The sequence below is a fragment of the Hemicordylus capensis genome, chromosome 2 (genome assembly GCF_027244095.1).
Source record: "Hemicordylus capensis ecotype Gifberg chromosome 2, rHemCap1.1.pri, whole genome shotgun sequence".
NCBI classification, from domain to species: domain Eukaryota; kingdom Metazoa; phylum Chordata; class Lepidosauria; order Squamata; family Cordylidae; genus Hemicordylus; species Hemicordylus capensis.
The window spans coordinates 272,379,352-272,401,349 of NC_069658.1; the positions used below are offsets into that span (position 1 = coordinate 272,379,352).

At 44.2% G+C, this 21,998-nt stretch overlaps 1 protein-coding gene and 1 long non-coding RNA gene across 16 annotated transcripts in view; one reads left to right on the plus strand and one right to left on the minus strand.

Annotated features, from left to right (window-relative positions):
• The window catches only part of LOC128346113 (uncharacterized), a 28,468-nt gene extending 24,943 nt beyond the window's left edge, over window positions 1–3,525 (plus strand). Inside the window, exon 3 of the long non-coding RNA XR_008316787.1 lies at window positions 2,508–3,525. This is a non-coding gene — a long non-coding RNA (uncharacterized LOC128346113). The remainder of the gene's footprint in view (window positions 1–2,507) is intronic.
• Window positions 1–21,998, minus strand: part of CADPS (calcium dependent secretion activator) — a 544,177-nt gene that overhangs the window by 411,896 nt on the left and 110,283 nt on the right. For all 15 annotated transcript variants that reach the window (XM_053299036.1, XM_053299049.1, XM_053299045.1 and 12 more), the window contains 2 exons: window positions 21,680–21,793; window positions 924–1,256 (listed from right to left, as the gene is read on the minus strand). In XM_053299036.1, the coding sequence (XP_053155011.1) occupies window positions 924–1,256; window positions 21,680–21,793 (447 nt within the window). The remainder of the gene's footprint in view (window positions 1–923; window positions 1,257–21,679; window positions 21,794–21,998) is intronic.

The following is a 21,998-nucleotide window of genomic DNA, read 5'->3' on the forward strand; positions in this document are numbered from 1 at the left end:
GAACCTTCCTAAAATAGCACCAGCCTCAAATATGGGGAGCATGTCCTGCCTCATACAGGGTTGGTGAAATTGCATGTTAGGCATAACCCTCACCACCTTCCCACTAGAATGCATGTCAAAGAAAGCATGTGGGAAGAAACACAGTGAATCATCACCAGTGAAAGGCTTCCAACCTCAGGATTCCCTTGCAAACGCCGCATGCTCATGAGACTGTTTTCCATTCCCCACAACCGATGATTTCATACAAAGACCCGCACAACAGCTTTGCCTAGCAAGATCCTAATAGACTTGAGGCCAGCTTCTGACATTAGCAGAAACCCAGAAGACCAGGCAAGGGTTGACTGTATGCCCATTTCAACAGTAGTAAGCTGTAGTCATATTATCTTCCTCAGGAATAGCGAAATCAATGCACCCTTCTACTTCAGTTCCCAGTCATGTTTGTGCTTGGGCTGCCTGCAGCCCAAGCGTGCACAAGCCAGGCAGCAAGAGCACCTGGCAGTGAGGGAATCCCCTAATGCACTGCACTCCTGGTGCAATGCATTGTGGGATGCCGGAGGACTTCCTCTTCTGGCTCCTGGCTCTGCTGCTCACTGTGGTGCCAATCATGTGTTGGGCGAGTGGCAGAGAAGAGGTAGGCAGGTAGATCTTGTGGGGGGAGACAGTCAGGAGCTTGCATCTCCACCTGCCCTCCCCAGTGAGGTCATGAGGATAACTTCAAAGTTTTTCAAGGAAATCTACAGATCAGTCCATCATACCAGAGGACCGCATACTATCATAACAAGAGAAACAGTGTATCCATAAACACTCATAAACCACTTAATAGTTGAGGATGTCACTGCTAATTAGTGGCACCTATAACCATAGTAAGATTATGAATCATGCACAAATGTCATGCAAAAATCATGCAAAAAATCGCATCTTACCTGACATGCATTGTATAGAAGTTGATGCTCAAACTTCTTGATTCCCAAGATGTTCTGGAACATCTCATACAGCTGCTCCTTGCTGAGAATCAGCTCTGAAGCAGCACTTGCTGTCATTCTGGCCTGTGCTTTGCGTGGATCCTCTTCACCTCGATATATGGCATCAAATTTGGCCATCCAGGAACTCAGGACAGTCTCCTTGCTGAGGCCATCGATTTCAGGGAGGCTACGGACCCTCTTTTCAATGTGTTTCTTGAAGACTTCCCGGGAATCATTAGCTGAGAACCCACCGCTTTGCACCATTCTGGCAACACGATCACTCTTCAGAAACACCTGCACATAGAACAAAAACAAAAACATGAACTCTCTGTATCAGAGCGTCGTGTGTGTGTGTGGGGCGTGTTTCTCTGTAAAGGACAAGTCTAGAAAGTTATCTCCCTACCGGCGGGGGGTGTGGGGGACACTTTTTGGATTCTTAAGTATCATTGTCAAGGTATGTGGATTCTTGTCAATGAATTTAGCTATTTTTTCCCCATAGCTAGATTCTGTGCATTGGAATAGAATGGCATTTGTATGGGATGAGCTTACAAAACATATTTTATTCCACTTAGAACTTCAGCAGCTAGGAATGTAACCTTCACGAAATGGTTTGACATTTTAAGCTGAGCGTGGATTTTGATAAAAGTCACTACATTATCAAACTCAGACTACAGCTGCTCTACTGTTTTTCTCTCAGAGCCACTTCAAACATAGCATCTTTCTTATAATAAAAAGTTTCGTTTTAGTAAACATGCATATGCAAACTGAATTGATAAGATATGTATGATATGATACATGAATAACCTGCTTTTCGGCCAGGAGAGCCTCCCAAGCAGCTTACAATTTAAATAACAATAATAATTAGTTGTTGTGCTATCAAGTTGGTTCGACTCCTTGTGTCCACAGAGCCAAGTGGTTTTCTTTGGTAGAATACAGAAGGGGTTTACCACTGCCATCTCCCATGCAGTATGAAATGATGCATCTTCCTATATTGCTGCTGCCCGATATAGGTGTTTCCCATAATCTGGGAAACACACGTTGTAATATAATAAGGTCCATTATATTAGGTGGAGCTGTTTAAGGGAGTATCACTGTTGATGGACTCCAAGTCTGGCTGATGTTAAAGATGCCAGCCCACAGAGGCAGCCCCTTAAATGCACCTCTTAAATGCACCTGTTTTGCAAATGATCTGTGCTGTGCTCCCACACCCTGTAATTGGGCAGAACATTAAAATGGCTATAAGAAAGACATCTAAGCAATTGACCAGATGCCATTTTTTGGCAAGCTGGGATTAGAACTCTCACCTTTCATTTCCGCACATATAGGGTGGGAACTTCCCAACACACTGAAACTAGGAACTGAAAAGCCATTGTGGCAAAATTTAATTTTTAAAAGAAGGAAGAAGAGGAGTGCAATGAGTGACTAAGGGTGCTATTTCAGAACTGGCCACTGTTCAGATCCCTGTCACTAGGTACAGGCTACTGTGAGAAATGCAATCTGTGTTTCCTGCTATTCTGAGGGGTTCTTTTTTATCTCTCCATGCAGGCATATGGAGTACAAAGCAGAGGTCAAATATGGGGATGAAAGGCATTTGACACTATGACAGCCACTCTGGGGAGCAGAAATAATCTCGACTCCCCCCTGCCCCAGGAGCCACCTGTCAACCGTGACCTCTTTCCTTCAGAGGTGAAAAAAACCTAAAAGATGAAAGAGAAATGTCACCCAGGAGATAATATCATTCACACTGGGAATAAAACATGACACATCCCCCTCTCTGAAGGCAGGGCCCTTTGCATAAGGGGCACAGGGATGAAATAGAAACGTTGAGAGCTCTGAAAGTTCACCATGATGAAGGAACACGCACCAGCCGCCACTCAAATCAAGATCTTGCCAGGGAGGACTAGCTGCTGCTGAGCAACTCAGTGCCGAACTGCACAATACAACGTGGCGAATATGACAGGCTATAGTCCAAATGCAACCCACAATCTCATATGACTTAATGTTCCATCGGATAAAGGCAGGACTTGTTCAAATTCTGAACACAACTTATCTAACTGGTCCAGAGAGTTTAAGAAATCCTTATTCTACTTTGTACTTTATTCAGAGCTGAGCAATTCTGCTTCCGTTCCTCCAACATTATCATGGATGCCCTTGTGCAGGGGTTGTCAACTTTGGGTCCCCAAATGTTGTTAGATTACAACTCCCATCATGCCTAGCTACAACAGTAAAAAACCATTGGAATTTGCACACTCTGCTGCTGTGCTCTTCCTACTATCTTCTGAGCAACTGGGGCTTTTTAGAACTATTTGGGTTTCTTTTAACACATAGAATCTGGTACCTTTTGTATAGTTACTGGCAGAATTCAGCTATTCCTGACAGAGCCAAGACATGGTTGTCTTTCCAAGTCCTAACTCAAAAAGATGTCCCTTCTTGATAATATAATCCAGTTCTTCTTCCAGACAGGAGGGGAAGTCTTTCTACCAGTGGCACTCTTACTCCTGGACATTGGGGCCAAGGTCCATGGCCACCACACCCCCTGGGGTGGCCTCTTTAATCCTCTTTAGTCTGGGTGGTGATTATTTATAATTTATGTATGTATGTATGTATTTGCTTTCTATACCACCCTTCCAAAAATGGCTCAGGGTGATTTAAATTAAAATAAAAAACAATTAAAAACAATTAACAGTTAAAATGGAATATATATATATACATATATACATATATATATATATATATATATATATATATATATATATATATATACACACACATACATACATACATACACACACACACACACACATACAGGTGAAACTCGGAAAATTAGAATATCGTGCAAAAGTCCATTAATTTCAGTAATGCAAATTAAAAGGTGAAACTGATATATGAGACAGATGCATTACATGCAAAGCGAGATAAGTCAAGCCTTAATTTGTTATAATTGTGATGATCATGGTGTACAGCTCATGAAAACCCCAAATCCACAATCCCAGAAAATTAGAATATTACATGGAACCAAGAAGACAAGGATTGAAGAATAGAACAATATCGGACCTCTGAAAAGTATAAGCATGCATATGTATTCAGTACTTGGTTTGGGCCCCTTTTGCAGCAATTACTGCCTCAATGCAGCGTGGCATGGATGCTATCAGCCTGTGGCACTGATGAGGTATTATGGAAGACCAGGATGCTTCATTAGCGGCCTTCAGCAATTCTGCATTGTTTGGTCTCATGTCTCTCATCCTTCTCTTGGCAATGCCCCATAGATTCTCTATAGGGTCAGGTCAGGCGAGTTTGCTGGCCAGTCAAGCACAGTACACTGTATACTTTTCAGAGGTCCGATATTGTTCTATTCTTCAATCCTTGTCTTATTGGTTCCATGTAATATTCTAATTTTCTGAGATTGTGGATTTGGGGTTTTCATGAGCTGTACGCCATGATCATCACAATTATAACAAATTAAGGCTTGACTTATCTCGCTTTGCATGTAATGCGTCTGTCTCATATATCAGTTTCACCTTTTAATTTGCATTACTGAAATTAATGGACTTTTGCACGATATTTTAATTTTCCAAGTTTCACCTGTATATAAAATTTTATTTCTCTCTCTCTCTCTCTCTATACACACACACACACACACACACACACACACACACACACACACACACCCCTATCTATCTATAAACCAATTAACAATTAAAACATTTAAAACAGTTTTAAAACCATGGAAGAGCAGGCCAAACATATAAAGTTTTAAAAACAGTTTAAAAATCCTGGAAGGCCAGGCCAATAATGAACTCAGATTATGGATTTCTGCAGGAGGTGCATTCTACAGCCCAGCAGCAGCTACAGAGAAGGCCCGCCTTTGAGCCTTTGAATCACCACCAGACGTACTGCTGGTAACTGGAAATGGACCTCCTCAGATGACAAGGTGCGGTGGGGATCATGTAGAAGAAGGAGCTCCCTAAGATAACCTGGACCTAAGCCATTCAGGGTTTTAAAATAACCAACACTTTGTATTTTGCCCGGGAAATTATCGGCAGCCAATGAAGCTGTTTCAAAACAGTCATAATATGGTCTCTCTGGGTTGCCCCTCTGGGTTGCTCCAGAGACCAATCGGGTTGCCACATTTTGAACTAACTGTAGTTTCCGAACTATGTACAAAGGCAGCCCCACATAGAGTGCATTGCAATAGTCAAGCCTGGAGGTTACCAGCTGATGCACCACTGTTTTGAGGTCATTCTCTTCAAGGAATAGACGCAGCTGTCGGATCAGCCAAATCTCGTAGAAAGCATTCCTGGCCATAGCCTCCACCTGAGATACCAGGGTGAGGCCTGGGTCCAGGAGTACTACCAAGCTACATACCTGCTCCTTCCGGGGGAGTGCAACCCCATCCAGCACAGGGAGATCTAATTCATCCCTCAGATTCTGAGTCCCTACAATGAGCCCCTCCATCTTGCTCAGCTTCAGCTTCAATTTGTTATCCCTCATCCAGCCCATTACTGCCTGTAGGCAGGCATTTAGGGAATAAATGCCATTTCCTGATGGTGATGATGATGATGATTATGATGATGATGATGATGATAAGGGGAAATAGATTTGAGTGTCATCAGAATACTTATAAACCCAGCACCAAATCTCCTGATGACCTCACCGAGTGGTTTCATGTAGATATTAAAAACCATTGGTGACAAAATGGAGCCCCGAGGGACTTCATATAACAGCTCCTGTTTTGCGGAGCAACTGTCATCAAGCTCCACCATCTGGGATCTACCTGACAGATAGGAGTGAAACCACTGCAAAGCAGTGCCTCCTATCTCCAACTCCCACTGGCAATCTAGAAGGATACTATGGTTGATGGTATTGATCGCTGCCAAGAGATCCAAAAGAACCAGCAGAGTCACACTCCCTCTGTCAATTCCCTGGTAAAGGTCATCCATCAGGCTGACCAAGGCCGTCTCAACCCTGTAGCCAGTTCTAAAGCCAGTTTGAAATGGTTCTAGATAATCAGCTTCCTCCAAAACTACCTGGAGCTGGTTGGCCACCACCCTCTCAATCACCTTGCCCAACCAAGGGAGATTGGAGACTGACCTATAACTATCCATTGCTAAAGGGTGCAGGGAAGGTTTCTTAAAAATTGGTCTAACCATTGCCTCTTTCAAACAACAAGGTACCCTATCATGCGGGGAGAGAATCACCAAGGATGTCTAACACAGACATTTTGAATTTCAGAAGAGGAAACGTCTCCAAAATGAGGAGTATGGTGAAAATAAAGCTGAGGGGGGAAATCAAGAGAGTCACTTCACTCCAGAGTGCATGGAGTTTACTCAAAACCACAATACTAGAAGCCCAGTTAGACTGTATACCCAAAAGGAGGAAAGGTACCACTAAGTCCAGGAGGATGCCAGCATGGCTAACGGGTACCGTCAAGGAAGCCATGAAAGGGAAGAAGACTTCCTTCCAAAATTGGAAGGCCTGTCCATGAAGAGAACAGAAAGGAACTCAAACTCTGGCAAAAGAAATGCAAGGTGACAAAAAGGGAGGCAAAAAGAGAGTTTGAGGAACATTTAGCCAAAAGTATCAAGGTGAATAACAAAAGCTTCTTTAAGTACATCAGAAGCAGGAAACCTGCCAGGGAGGCAGTTGGACCATTAGACAATGAGGGAGTGAAAGGGATTATTAAGGAGGATATGGAGGTTGCAGAGAAGCTGAATGAGTTCTTTGCATCTGTCTTCATGGCAGAGGATACTGAGCATATCCCTGTTCCTGAACCAGGCTTTGTAGGGATGGAGGCTAGAGAGCTGAGTCAGATAGAAGTGACAAGAGATGATGTTGTAAACTGTCTGGAAAAACTGAAAGCTAACAAATCACCAGGGCCGGATGGCATCCATCCAAGAGTCCTCAAAGAACTCAAATGTGAAATTGCCGACCTCCTTGCTAAAATATTTAACTTTTCCCTGAAATCGGGCTCTGTACCAGAGGACTGGAGAGTAGCAAATGTAACACCGATTTTCAAGAAGGGATCCGGGGCAATCTGGGAAATTACAGGCCGGTTAGCCTAACGTCCGTTCTGGGCAAATTGATGGAAAGCATCCTCAAGGAGAAAATTGTAAAGTACCTAGAAGAACAGGCCCTGCTGGGAGTGAGCCAGCATGGCTTCCGCAAAGGTAAATCTTGCCTCACCAACCTTCTGGACTTCTTTGAGAGTGTCAACGAGTATGTGGATCAAGGTGATCCAGTTGACATAGTCTACCTGGACTTCCAAAAAGCTTTTGACAAAGTTCCTCATCAAAGACTCCTGAGGAAACTTAGCGGTCATGGGATAAGGGGACAAGTTCATGTGTGGATTGCTAACTGGTTGAAAGACAGGAAACAGAGGGTAGGTATAAATGGAGAGTTTTCACAATGGAGGGAAGTAAGAAGTGGGGTCCCCCAGGGATCTGTACTTGGACCAGACCTTTTTAATTTATTCATAAATGATCTAGAAGCAGGGGTAAGCAGCGATGTGGCCAAATTTGCAGATGATACCAAACTCTTCCGGGTAGTGAAATTCAAAATGGATTGTGGGCAGCTCCAAAAGGAACTCTCCAAACTGGGAGAGTGGGCGACAAAATGGCAAATGCGGTTCAGTGTTAGCAAGTGTAAAGTGATACACATTGGGACTAAAAACCCCAACTTCAAGTATATGCTGATGGGATCTGAGCTGTCGGTGACTGACCAGGAGAGGGATCTTGGGGTCGTGGGGGACAGATAATTGAAAGTGTCAACTCAATGTGTGGCAGGTGTGAAAAAGGCCAATTCCATGCTTGGGATCATTAGGAGGGGGATTGAAAATAAAACGGCTAACATTATAATGCCCTTATACAAAACTATGGTGCGACCACACTTGGAGTACTGCGTACAGCTCTGGTCACCACATCTTAAAAAGGACATTGTAGAACTGGAGAAGGTGCAGAAGAGGGCAACCAAGATGATCAGGGGCATAGAGCACCTTTCTTATGAGGCAAGACAACAACACCTGGGGCTTTTTAGTTTAGAAAAAAGACGACTGCGGGGAGACATGATAGAGGTCTATAAAATCATGCATGGTGTGGAGAAAGTGGAGAGAGAGAAATTCACACAACACTAGAACCAGGGGTCACTCCATGAAATTGATTGCCAGGAGGTCTAGGACCAACAAACGGAAGTACTTTTTCACACAACAAGTGATCCACTTGTGGAACTCTCTGCCACAGGTGTTTTGGTGTTCTGTTGTTACAACATAGTCCTTCATACTGATTTTGCAAGACTGGTATTTTTACCATCTTCATTATTCTGTGTTCTGGGCAATTTTGGACATTGTCTAGTGTTTATTTAAAGAGTTTAAAGAATTATTTAAGGAATCCAAGACACATATATTTAAAAATATAATTATTTAATTTTTGAATTTGCATATTTATATATATTTGCTGTTTGCACACACTGGACCACTTGGCTTCCCCTTCCCAACTTGGCTTCTCAGTTATACATGCCAGGTCAGCTCCCTCATTCACAGTCAAATCATGGACAATTTCAGTCTTATTCTGAACTGACCTGGCATTGCAGAGGGCAAAGGCCAGACCCTGTGGGTAGTTGGAGCTGCTCCCCAAGGCCTGAGAGTTGACAAGGCAGTTGGAAGTAGAAACAGTTACGAAATTACTGATTTCCCTTCCTCTGTAAAGACCAGCTGCTCTTCCAGCGCCAATTCTTCTTTTTCCCACCTACTTCCTACATTAATAACTGCCCCAGAAGTGCCAGACGCACCCCCTGCACCATCCCACTCAAGAGAACCCAAACCCATATCTGCAAAAAGCCCTAGCGCAACTCAATAAACATAAAAGATCAGCAACCTCTAGCCCAGACCTCCACCCCTCCCCTGTGACATAACCTCCCCCCCCCAGCCCTCAGTCCCACCCCGAAGGCCCAGCCTAGGTGCACCTCTGCTTTCTACTACAATCAGTTTTGTTAGGGTATGAGCCACCCCTTTCCACCTGAAACGCCTCAGATCAAAAATCTAGATACACATTTATGCAGCACCTGAATTGTTAGGAAGTCTGGGTATCAATACAAAATGAGCCATTAGCTTATATTTGGAGTTTGTCTAATTTTGACATATATTTTAAATATGCATTTGGTTTTAAATTGTCACCTGCTTTGAGCCCTTTAGGTGGGGCTCACAAGAACATACTAAACACAATAAAACAGCATATCAGCTCCTTCTTTGAAAGGGAGGGGAGTAGAGAAATGGGAAAATCTTATTTATTTGTGTCAGTGGGTTGTATTAAATGCGGCTTGTGCTACCGCAGCAGGCATGGAAAAGGCTGGGTTCTCTCCTACTGTTTGCACTACTGTTTACAATGGATAAGCTCTTTGATTTAGATCAGTGAATCCAGAACAAAGCAGATCTACAGGGGGGAACAGGAGGAAACAAACCAGGGTGCCAATGATGGTGATATTTCCACTAAAAGAAAGAATGGGGAAAGGGGTCAAGGCAATCAATCAGAAACAAGAGGTGCCCTATAAGGCAAGAGTGGTGGGCGGAGGAGCTAGAAGCATTTCTCTTTCTTAGTTAGAAAAAGGTAGCGCTGCTGGCAGCCTGGAGGGTGTGGAACATTGCTTTATTAATGATATTGAGGGAAGACATGAATGCAATACACTGGAAAGAAGCTGGGCAGGCAGAGGGGTCTATCTGCAAATGCTCAATAATTAAAGAACACAAGGATGACCTGAGGACACAGCAGATTCTTGCACTGCACTCAGTTTCAAGCCTGTAAAAAGCACTAAAGGCGTATCAGCCATTTAATAAAGCTCCCAACTGAACATTGCATTGGAGAAGGAAATGCTTCTTTCCATTTTTTTTTAAAAACCACAACAGATTGCAAGAGTACAAAAGGATGTAAGGAAGCAATAGGATCATTGTCCCAGCCTTGTAAACATTAAAAAAGAAGAAATAAAGGCGTTCCAAGCCACCTTCCTAACACTCTCAGCACAGTGCAGAATCTTCCATTTTTTTCCTGGCCATCACAACAAAGACTGAACACAGGCAAGAGGATTTTTAAGAATGTTGAGAGTGGTTTCAGAGGATTTTCTGTACACACATATATTTACTTTGTCCCAGGGCCAAACTAGATGTGAGATGGGACATCTGTGATTAGAATCTCCAGGCTGGTTTGGCCAATACGTTCCTACCAGCCCATCTAGCTCAGAATTGTCTACGCTGACTGGCAGAAGACCTCCAGGGTTTCAAGCAGAGTTGTCCCCAACCCTACCCAGAGACAACAGAAATTGAAGCTGGAACCCCCAGCATGCAAAGCAGAGGTAGGCTCTACTTTTTAAAAAAAAAATGAGCAAAAGCAGTCATTTTTTCATTACTGATGCAGTTATAAATCCTATTATTTTAGTCTTTAATTAATAAATTAATTGCTCTATGTAAATGTAAGCTGCTTTGGAAACTTTTGTTGAAAAGCAGTATATAAATATTTGCAGTAGTAGTTTGTGGTCATGTGCAAAAACCAGGCACTTTTCATAGCAAAGCACTCCTACAAGTTGCTCCTCACAAGCAAGGAGCTGCATATACTTGGAAAAACAACAAGAATAATGAAAGCCACAGTCCTTGCAATCATGTGAACTAGTCCTTAGCTAGAACATATACAAACTAAAGTGTGTTATGAGTACCAGCTGGTTTGTATGTGGACTTAATTCACACATATGAGCAGCTGTTGGACAACTGCTTGAAACACATCTCCATGAAGGCCCACAGGCAAGTTGTGTAGGGCCCCCTCTGTTTTTAACCTAAGGCTTTGTGTACATAGTTCTCCAATGGGTAGACTTTATATGCAGTGTGGAATGAGAGTGATCACAGGTTTAGTGCATGTGTCTGCTGCAGGCAGGATATCATTAATGGTGCAGTGTGTATATACACATCTTGAGGCTATTCCCATGATCGCCCAAAAGTGGGCTAAGGGAACCCAGCCCGCTTTGGGGAGACTGTGTGCTGCAATGGGAGCTGCGTGGCTCCTGGCAGCTAGCTTCCATAAACACCTCTCCCCTTAAATGTGCACGCTCTGCTAACCTCGTTTACCCAATCATGAGGCACCGCAGCATGGCATGGTGCCACAGCAACACATACATTCATTCATTCGATTTCTATACTGCCCTTCCAAAAATGGCTCAGGGTGGTTTACACGGAGAAATAACAAACAAATAAGATGGAACCCTGTCCCCGAAGGGCTCACAATCTAAAAAGAAACATAAGATAGACACCAGCAACAGTCACTGGAGATCATGAGGATAACCCTGCCGGGAGGCTGAAACAGGTCTCCCAGTCTTGGGGGTCTCCCCAGGATGCCCCACGCCATCGTGTGTGGTATCCTGGGACTTCTGGGGGCCAGGCAGCCCGCAATCCCCCAATCCCCTGCCGGCTCTGTGACAGAGCTGGCAATCGTGTGGACAGGCAATCGTGTGGGCGGCTGATCCAGCTGCCCAGGGCTTCCTGCTTGCTTACCCTAACCCAAAGCCCGCTCTCCCCACTTAACCCACATCGGGTCTCCACACTGCTCGTGTGGAGAGCCTCCTTGTATGCATCATTTATCTGCCACAAAACAAGGGTGGGTAGATACACAAGCAGGGCATATGCTCTGGGTCACACATACATGTGGTGTATGTAGGGATATGTCTACATGCCCTATATTCACTCTCATGTCTATCTGTTTGTAGAACCCACACCACAGGAAGCTGCTGGAACCAGCTCTAAGGGCAAATCCATGTTACCAGAGCAATATGGTTGCCACTTCGCCATGATTGGATCCTACACACACAGGAATAATATGGGGTTGCCAGGATCATGCAGTTGCTAGCCTTGCCAGTGGCCCCTCTTGCCTGATTCCATCCTTCATATACCAAAGGTACAGCATGGGATCCAGCCACAGAGAGTAACATATGATTCTACGTCTCTAGCACCAGTAACAATGGAGAACGCTTTGATTATAACAGGCAGGTGTTTTGAAGGACCAGAAATCCTTCAAATGCCCAATAAATAATTCTAGATATGATTTCGCATCCCATCTCATTATTGCGAGGGACTAGGAAAAGCTCTACTAGGATATTCCTTCTGACTCTATTATGCAGCCAGCAGAAGCCACCTGTTATATATCTCCACACGCCAGAAGTAATTTGCTAAACAGTGAAATTTCATATGAGGAACAGAGGTTTAGATGTGTGGCTTTTAGGAAGAAACTGCAGTTGGATTCTGAATGTCTCCCCCTTGGTTAAGTCAGTCCCAAACAAGGGGGCTGAAATCTTTGCCTTGGATATTCCTGTTTGTGAAATTATAGGACTATATAGATTAACTCAAAAAGTATAGTAGTTTACACACATAAAGGGGAAACAAGCATGCAAGTTTCACTGTCTAATACAGTTTTTAAAAAGCCAGTCAGACTCCAACTGGTCATCTTTAATAGCATAAATGGCTCCAAAAATGTTCAGAAAATAGCTCCCTTTTAGGATTATTCTGTGCCAAGTGTTGGCCATATATAAGTATCTTTTTGAGAAATCAAGGCTGCACAAGGGGAAGCTGCAGTGGGAGAGAAGCTGCAAGGGAGAGCCAGTGTGGTGTAGTCGTTAGAGTGCTGGACCCTAGTGAACCCGGGGAGACCCGAGTTCAAATCCCCATTCAGCCATGAAACTAACTGGGTGACTCTGGTCCAGTCACTTCTCTCTCAGCCTAGCCTACTTCACAGGGTTGTTGTGAAAGAGAAACTCAAGTATGTAGTACACTGCTCTGGGCTCCTTGGAGGAAGAGCGGGATATAAATGTAAAAATAATAACAAAATAACAACAACAACAACTTGCAGTTCTGTCTCCCCATACAGCGCAGCTACACTCACTGCTGAGGGCTTCTGGTTCTAGTCCAGCTAGCTACTGATTCTGGATGACTTTGGGCACGGCATTTCCCCTCATCCTAGCTTGTATAAATAAATAAAAATAATGGTCTTACACAGTGTAAGTCAACTTTATATGTTCATGAATGGCATTATCGAAGCAGATATTTACCTCTTGAGGCCCTGGGTTTGCCCTATTAGCAAATATTCTAGGCAAATATGTATCTGTAGGGTAGCTGTAGGCCAACTGCTATACATAGGACAGCGGTGCTTTAATACAAAACATGCAGGCAAGGCTTAATACATATGGCTCCTGTATACGAAAACATAGTCTTGTTTCTTTTGAAGTGGAGTTAACTCAACCAGTGTATGAAGATGTCAAGTGAGCTTTGTGACAACTTGTAAACAGTTATGAATGTCGTGATGATCAGTCCCACAAATTAATTAGTGCACAGAAGACTTCTTTTTCCAAGCCTAATTAACTGCCAAAATATTGATTCTTTAAACAGATATGATATAATTGGGAAATAATGTTGCCTAATTGAAATTTATGACCTCTGAAATGAGAAAATTAAAAAAAAAATGTAATGACTTAGTATTGTATGCATACTTCCCTAATTCCACATTAGTATTTTTATTACCTTCCTGCTAGTTTGTCACTTGAAAAACAAGCCCCCGAGCGAAAATAAACTACTGAGAGGAATTCTTAGTTAATATTTCTATGCATCACACATATGCCATATTCCTCCAAACTCATTATTTAAAGTCGTCCCATTGAAGTCAACCATTTCAGAAAATTGGAGCCTTTGGGTAGCAAATAATATGGAATGAAAGAGTATAAACGTAATAAGAGCCTTGCTGGATCAAACTCAAGTTTGATCCAACAAGTACACTAGAGCTGGTCTTGTGGTAGCAAGCATGACTTGTCCCCTTAGCTAAGCAGGGTCTACCCTGGTTGCATATGAATGGGAGACTTGATGTGTGAGCACTGTAAGATATTCCCCTTAAGGCAGGGATCCTCAACGTTGGGCCCCCAGATGTTCTTGGACTTCAAATCTCATAATCCCCAGGCCCAGTGGCCTTTGGCTGGGGATTATGGGAGTTGAAGTCCAAGAACATCTGGGGGCCCAACGTTGAGGATCCCTGCCTTAAGGGATGCAGCTGCTCTGGGAAGAGCAGAAGATTCCAAGTTCCCTCCCTGGCATCTCCAAGATAGGACTGAAAGAGATTCGTGCTTGCAACCTTGGAGAAGCTGCTGCCAGTCTATGCAGACAATACTGAGCTAGATGGACCTATGGTCTGACTCCGTATATGGCAGTTATGTTCCTATGTCCCTAAGTCCATCCAGTCCAGAATCCTGTTTCCAACTGGCCAAAGAGATGCCTCCATGAAACTTACAAGAGGGCTTGAAGGCCCCCACACCATTGTTATTCCCCAGAAGCTGGTATTCAGAAGTACATGGATGTTCCATACTGTATAGCCATTATGACTAATTGCCATGAAAGACCAAGCCTCCATCAGTGGTGGCATAAGAAAGAAAACTGAGGGGATCACAGACATTTGTGTGTCTGTGTGTAACGCGGTATGAGTAAATGAGGAAGTGAATCTGTGTTTGTGAATGAGAAGGCTCTCTCTGTGTGCTGTTCCTATAAAGGGGGACTACAGCTGGAATCCTTAGGCACACTTGCTTGATAGTAAAATTTACTGAACTCAATGGCACTTACTTTTGAGAAAACATGCATAGGCTTGTGCAGGCAGGTAGGAAGTCATTACTGCTGTGGGTGCAACCTGTTACTGATGGCCTCTACGCACCCTAGCCATGTCCCCTGCATCTGATGTCAGATGCAGGGGGCATGGCCATAAGCAGAAATGGGGCTGTGTAGTCATGCAAGGTTCTTTAGCCAGCGCTGGGTTTCCAGCCTGGCTGGGAGTGCCTTTCCCTGCCTCAAAAGGCAGAGGGACATGTTCCCAACCAGGCTGGGAACCCAGTGCTGGCTGAAGCTTCTCACAAACGGGGCCCTGTGCTGTAAAAGTGATAAATGAAACCCTGTGTTTGTTTATGAGTTCCCAGCCGTTGATCCACATAGATCCTCCTGATATTACCCCTTGATCTACCTACCATTAACTGCCCTGCTCTCTGCCCACCAGCCTCAACTGGCACTAGCCATTGCTGCCGCCATCTTGTAAAAACATGTACCTTTTTTCCTGAGAGGACTTTTTCTAGGACTAACACAGTAGATTAACAGATATTGGTGACTGCATTTTGCATTTAAAGTTTGCTTTGGAAGGGCTGTTTTATTCTAATGCATTTTTTGTTGGTTAATTTTATTACTTGTATAATGTTATGAGTATATTCTTTATATAGACAAGCTTATTATGTATGTATGTATGTATGGATGGATGGATTTAATTATTAGATTTCTAGACCACCCCATCCAAAGGCTTTGGGTGGTGCACAACAAATTTAAAACACATAAAAGCAAACACTATTTAAAAACACACTGCTTAAAACAATATTAAAAAGGATTTTAAAACAATTCAGAGCCATTTAAAACCAATTAAAATACTTTAAAACAATTTAAAAATCTTGGAATGCCAGGCCAAACAAGTAAGTTCTTAGGGCTCTCTTAAAGCCCAACAACAAACCTAAATTATGGATATCAGCTGGGAGTGCATTCCATAGGCCAGGAGCAGCTACAGAAAAGACCCACCTTTGAGTCACCACCAGACAGACCAGTGGTAACTGGAGACAGACCTCTCCAAATGACCTCAATGAGTGATGGGGATCATACAGAAGAAGGCGCTCTGTAAAGTAGCCGGGACCCAAGCCATTCAGGGCTTTAAAGGTAATAACCAGCACTTTGTATTTTGCCCGGAAACATAGTGGCAGCCAGTGCAACTGTTTTAAGACAGGCATAATGTGGCCTCTCCAGGTTACCCCAGAGACCAGTCTGGCTGCCGTATTTTGAACTAACTGAAGTTTCTGAACTACATACAAAGGCAGCCCCACATAGAGCACATTGCAAAAGTCAAGCCTGGAGGTTACCAACTGATGCACCACTGTTTTGTGATTATTCTCTTCAAGGAATGGACTCAACTGTCAAATCAGCCGAAGCTGATAGAAAGGACTCCTGGCCATAGCCTCCACCTGAGATACCAGGGTGAGGCCTAGATCCAAGAGCACTCCCAGCTTGCGTACCTGCTCCTTCTAAGGGAGCGTAACCCCATCCAGCACAGGAAGATCTAATTCATCCCTCAAATTCCGATCTCCCACAATGAGCACCTCCATCTTGCTTGGATTCAGCTTCAATCTGTTATCCCTCATCCAGGCCATTACTGCTTGTAGGCAGGCATTTAGGGAATGAATGCCATGATGATGATAATGATGATGATGATGATTGATGATGATAAGGAGAAATAGACTAGGGTGTCATCAGCATACTGATAACTCCCTGCACCAAATCTACTGATGACATCACCCAGTGGTTTCAAGTAGTTGTTAAAAAGCATTGGTGACCGAATGGAGCCCTGAGGGACTCCATATAATATTTCCCATTTCGAAGAGCAACCATTACCAAGCTCCACCATCTGGAATCTGCCTGAGAGATAGGAGCAGAACCACTGCAAAGCAGTGCTTCCTATCCCCAACTCTCCCAGGAGATCCAGAAGTATAGCATGGCTGATGGTATCGCCTGCTGCTAAGAGATCCAAAAGAACCAACAGAGTTACACTCCCTCTGTCAATTCCCTGTTTTAAGGTCACCCATCAGGATGACCAAGGCCATCTCAACCCAATAGCCAGCTCTAAAGCCATTTTGAAATGGGTCTAGATAATCGTTTTCCTCCAAGACTGCCTGGAGCTAGTTAGCCACCACTCTTTCAATAACCTTGCCCAACTATGGGAGATTGCAGACCGGCCTATAACTATCCATCACTGAGGGATCTAGGGAAGGCTTCTTGAGAAGTGGTCCAATCATTGCCTTCTTCAAACAAGGAGGCATCCTACCCTCCCTCAGCGATGAGTTAATGATATTAACTAGGCTATCTCCAACAATTTCCCTGATAGATAGAAACAGCTAAGTTGGGCAAGGATCCAGAGACCAAGTGGTAGGTTGCACCGCCCCAAGCAGTTTGTCCATGTCCTCAGGCATCTCAGATTGGAACTGATCCAATCTAATACTGCAAGAGGGGTAGCTGGACACAACCTTAATAGACTCTGCAAAAACAGTGGAGTCCACGTCGGCCCCTAAACAAGAGATTTTGTCCGCAAAGAACCCATTAAAAGCATCACAGCAGTACATAGTCTCTGGGGACTGGTTCGAAATGGAAGGAGCCTGAATCAAATTTCTCACAACCTGGGATAACTCTGCTGAATGCGAACCTGCTGAATGCAGACCAGAATTGTTTTTATAAACATTAAAATGGGCTCTATGCTGTGTCCTGTCAATTTTGAGCTGAGTTCTCCTCCACTTGCATTCCAGTTGCCTACCTTGCTTTTTCAGACCCCACAACTCCTCTATATACCAAGGGCCCACTTTTAAATCACATCAGAAGGGACACTTAGGAGTGATAGTGTCTACTGCCCTGGTGAGCTCCCTGTGAGCTTCCCATCAGGGCATTGACAGAATCACTGGCAGCATCAACATTAAAACCCTCCAAGGCTTTTGGGAATTGTATTGGATCCAGCAGCCATCTTGGGCGGACCATCTTAATAGGTCCTCCACTTCTGCAGGGCTGGGTTAAGGCCGTGAAACCAAACTAAACCAGGTAGTAAACCACGGGATCCCTCACCCACGGAACACCCCCCTAATCCGAACAAAAGACCAAATTGAGTGTGTGGCCGGCAACATGAATTGGTCCTGAAACTAGTTGGGATAGGCCCATAGTTGACATGGCCACTATGAACTCCTGAGCCACACCAGACAAGTCAGCCTTACAATGCATGTTGAAGTCCCCCAGCACTAAGAGTCTGGGTGACTCCAACACCAGCTCTGAGACCAGCTCCGTCAGCTCAGTTAGGGAGTCAGCTGGGCAGTGGGGTGGACGGCAGATCAACAGAACCCCCAATCCATCCCTAGTTTACAACTTCAGAAATACACACTCAGTACAAGTCAACTGTCTCACAGGAGCTCTGGCAAAGGGGGTGGTATTCCTATGGTCCACAGTCACTCCACCACTCTCCCACACTTGCTTTCCAGAAAGCCAGTTGCTTTTCCCCTGCTAAATAAAGAGGCAAAAAGGTTCTATGTTACAAAGGTGCCTCTTTGTCCAGTTAGCAGGGGTTCCTAGTTCAAGGTTTCCCAAATTTGGCTCCCCAGATATTGTTGGACTACAACTCACATTATCTCAAATCACAATGGCTAAAGGTCATTTGGGGATGATGGGACCTACAGTCCATCAACATCTGGGGACTCAGGTTTTGAAATTCCTGGCCTAGTTGACATTCTTCATCACTGTGCTACAATATAATATGGTATCCCTTCTTTATCTATCAAACTGAAAGGTAAGAGCTCTTTCCCCTCCAGCCAACATGACTGATGGCTGTTCCATTAACAAATTACCATTAATGGTAGCCTAAGAGCTACGAATATAAAAGCATTTTTTAATTAACTAAAGTAACTGCTTGGAAAACCCTGTAAAGGATAATGGTTTTAGCTTAACCACCCTGACAATGCAATGGTATTTAGTTTTGTTAATTGAAATCCTAACCAATAATTGTGTCACCAGACCATGCAGAGGTCACAGTGAAAAAGACTAACCAATTAAGAAACTCTTGAAATCAAGCCAGCTTCCACAGTGAATATGCCTGTATTTATATATCACAGTAAACAGAAATTCTTGGAGAACAATCCAAGAGCTCAAAGATCCTTTCCATCATCAGACAGGCTGATGAAAGAATGTAGTAAGAAACGGAAAAATGTTGGTACTGCACTGGGGAGGCCACCTGCCATATTTGACTGGAGACAAGAATGCTGTTGCCAAGGAAACTAGCAATGGTCCTGTGTTTCAAATACATGACTTTCTCCATCATCCAAGAGATGGAGGTGCCCTTGTAAAAGATGTACATTTTGAGCTGCTCGAGTCCAAAGGAAACCAGAAATTATAATTCTGTTCACTCAACAACTTTGGACTCAAACAGCTCAAGGACATACATCTTTACCAGGGTATCTCCATGTTGGATGATGATGAAGAAAGCCATATATTTGAAGCACTGGATCATTGCTAGTTTTCTTCAGCAACAGCATTCATGTCTACAGCTATATATGGCAGCCAGCTTCCCTAATGCAATACGGACATATGACAGATTCTTACCACATGATGTTCACTTCAGGTCTTGCTCACATACTGAGCAAGAATATGTGAAGGATGTGCACGAATAAGCACAGTTTGGGAGTGAGGCCCAGCAGCTTTAGGAAAGAGGCGAGCAGGTCCTTACCTCCTCTCCACCGCCCCATGCATCTTCGTGCTGGAGTGGCACAGGTCCCAAGAATCCCCACGTGGTGCCATGGTGCCTAGAACTGTGCTCAAGCTGTGGTTCGAACTGAGGTTCGTGCACATCCCTACAGTCAGCCTAGTATCATTGCATTTGTGCAATTTGTGCAAAATTTGCACTAATTGCATTACACAAGAATAAACCCAATATTTCCAAGTGAAGCACCAGTAGCTATCATCACCACTGAAAGTAAAAAGGGAAAGGGGAAAAGGAGGTGCATGTGAGGGGGGCATGCAGAGGTGCATCTAGGTAATTTTGGAGCCTGGGCCTAAAAGGCCTTTGGAGCCCCCACACCCCGCGCTGCAAGTTTAGCACCATTTTTCAACATGTAGGTTCTTGAGGGCACAAACCACACCACCCAGGACAGACCAAAGAGAATGTGGGGGCCCCAGAGGGTGTGGCGGCCCTGAACTTTGGCTCCGAAGTCCCAGAGTAAGAGCACCTCTGGGGGCATGCAGGAAGGTGAGGAATTTGCTGCTCTGTCTCGGGCGCATGAAGGTCTTGGGCTGTCCCTGGCCAAGTCGCAGTGGGGAGGTATTTCTTTTAGCAGTACTCTAAATATTTTTTTAAAAATGTTATATTATTTTTATGAGACCATAATCTTCCCTGAAGCTCTTTGGAGAGGTAGATTTCACACCTATGATCAACAAGAATATATTAAACAATAAAGTGGGTGGGGGCAGGAAGCATGTGATACTGGAGGGGAAAAAGGAGACTTGGTGTTGTTCAAATGATTCTGAACACGGGGATGTTAATAAATTGTTGTCACTTTGAGATTGTTCTCGTGGCTATATTTATTATTTTATTTCTTATTTAGCATAATGCAAATGGAATTTCCCAATGGAAGAATGTAGAATGTTAATGTCAGTATTTATTTGGTAAAAGCGTATTTAAGGAAACAGAAACCCATAAATTATCTCCTGGTTTATTTTTCTTTCTGCATATTATTATTATTATTATTACATTTATATCCCACTATTCCTCCAAGGAGCCCAGAGTGCTGTACTACATACTTAAGTTTCTCTTTCACAACAGCCCTGTAAAGTAGGCTAGGCTGAGAGAGAAGTGACTGGCTCAGAATTACCCAGCTAGTATCATGGCTGAATGGGGATTTGAACTCAGGTCTCCCTGGTCCTAGTGCAGCACTCTAACCACTACACCACACTGGCTCTATTATATTATACTCTATTATATTATAATATTATCAATATTATGCCCATTATCCTATATAATAAAAGCCTAGACCGTGATCCCGTGTGCCCGTGTCTTTTTGGGCTGTTCTGGGCATGCGCGGAGCGCATGCGCAGATCGGCCCAAAAAGATATGGCCGCCCAGAGACAGGTGGCCATGTTGGACCAGGCCGCCGGAGAAGAGGAGTGCGGGCAGAGGTGGCGGTAGCCGCGGCGGGGCGACTGGCCCCGATGGCGGCAGCCGCCGCCACAGCAAGATCGGGAGGAGCAGAAGCGGCGGGCGCAGAGTGTGGCCGAGGAGTGCGGGCTGAGGTGGGGGTGGCCGCGGCGGGGCGACTGGCCCTGATGGCGGCAGCTGCCACCATGGCAAAAGAGCCGGGAGGAGCAGAAGCGGCGGGCAGAGAGTGCAGCCGAGGCGGCAGCAGAGCCGCCGCCTCGGCCAAAGTTGGCAGGCCGAGGAGTGCGCCCGAGGCGGGTGAGGCGGCAGCGGGCAACCCCCCGCTAGAGCCCGTTATTACAACGGGCTTACACATACTAGTACTTTATAATTCCTTATTGATATTAAGCTGCTCTGAATCTTTATGGGAAAAGTGAGATATAAATTGAAAACAATTGTCCTTGAGATGCTCTATAATGTGTTTTTAGCTTGGAATAGGGAGGCACAGGTTGAGGGCCCATTCAAACTGAATCCGTCCTCATACACTCTCAATCTAGCATATACCAGCCCCTGCTTCTGTGATGATTTCCCTCCTTGCCTTTAAAACTTCAATTAAATTCAATGAGACATAGTCAGGGCCAGCTCCATGTTTCAGAGCCCCGTCAACAAACAACTCTTGATGAGTCTCCTCTTACCTGGAGTCCCCCCTCCCTTCCAGATTCATGGTGTGGTTTACCTTGGCTGATGGGATGGAAGAGAGGAGGTGATGATGGAATGACTTTTCCTGCCAAGCGAGTTGTCCTGCTACCACCACACAAAGTCTATGAGCGCAGAGGTGGTCTCACGGATCAGCAGTGAGTCCTCAGTACCTGCCTTTTATTGCAACCCTGGACTTACATCCCAATAAGTGTTCTTAGGTTTGCATATGTTTTGTGAACAAGGACAACATTCCCCTCCATTATAATGAATTGCTGCTCTTACCTCATAATAACTCTGGACAGCATTCATGAAAGCTTCATCTGCTACAATCTGAGTTTCTCCATTCAGGAAGGCTTGAAAGCGATCCTTGACCGTTTGGAGCTGTTGCTTGCTTATCTGAAAAAATGCAAATGCAAAATGTTATTGATAATGACACATGTATACCTTTAAGGCAGGCAACAGGTTGAGGTATTTATACTCAAGGTCAATAAAATGATTCTTTATTTTCACCAAGAAAAAAATCAATCAAATTATGTTAACATGAAAAGTTATGCAGATCAACCACCTTTGTTGATTTTAAAACACATGTTGAAACCCAGCG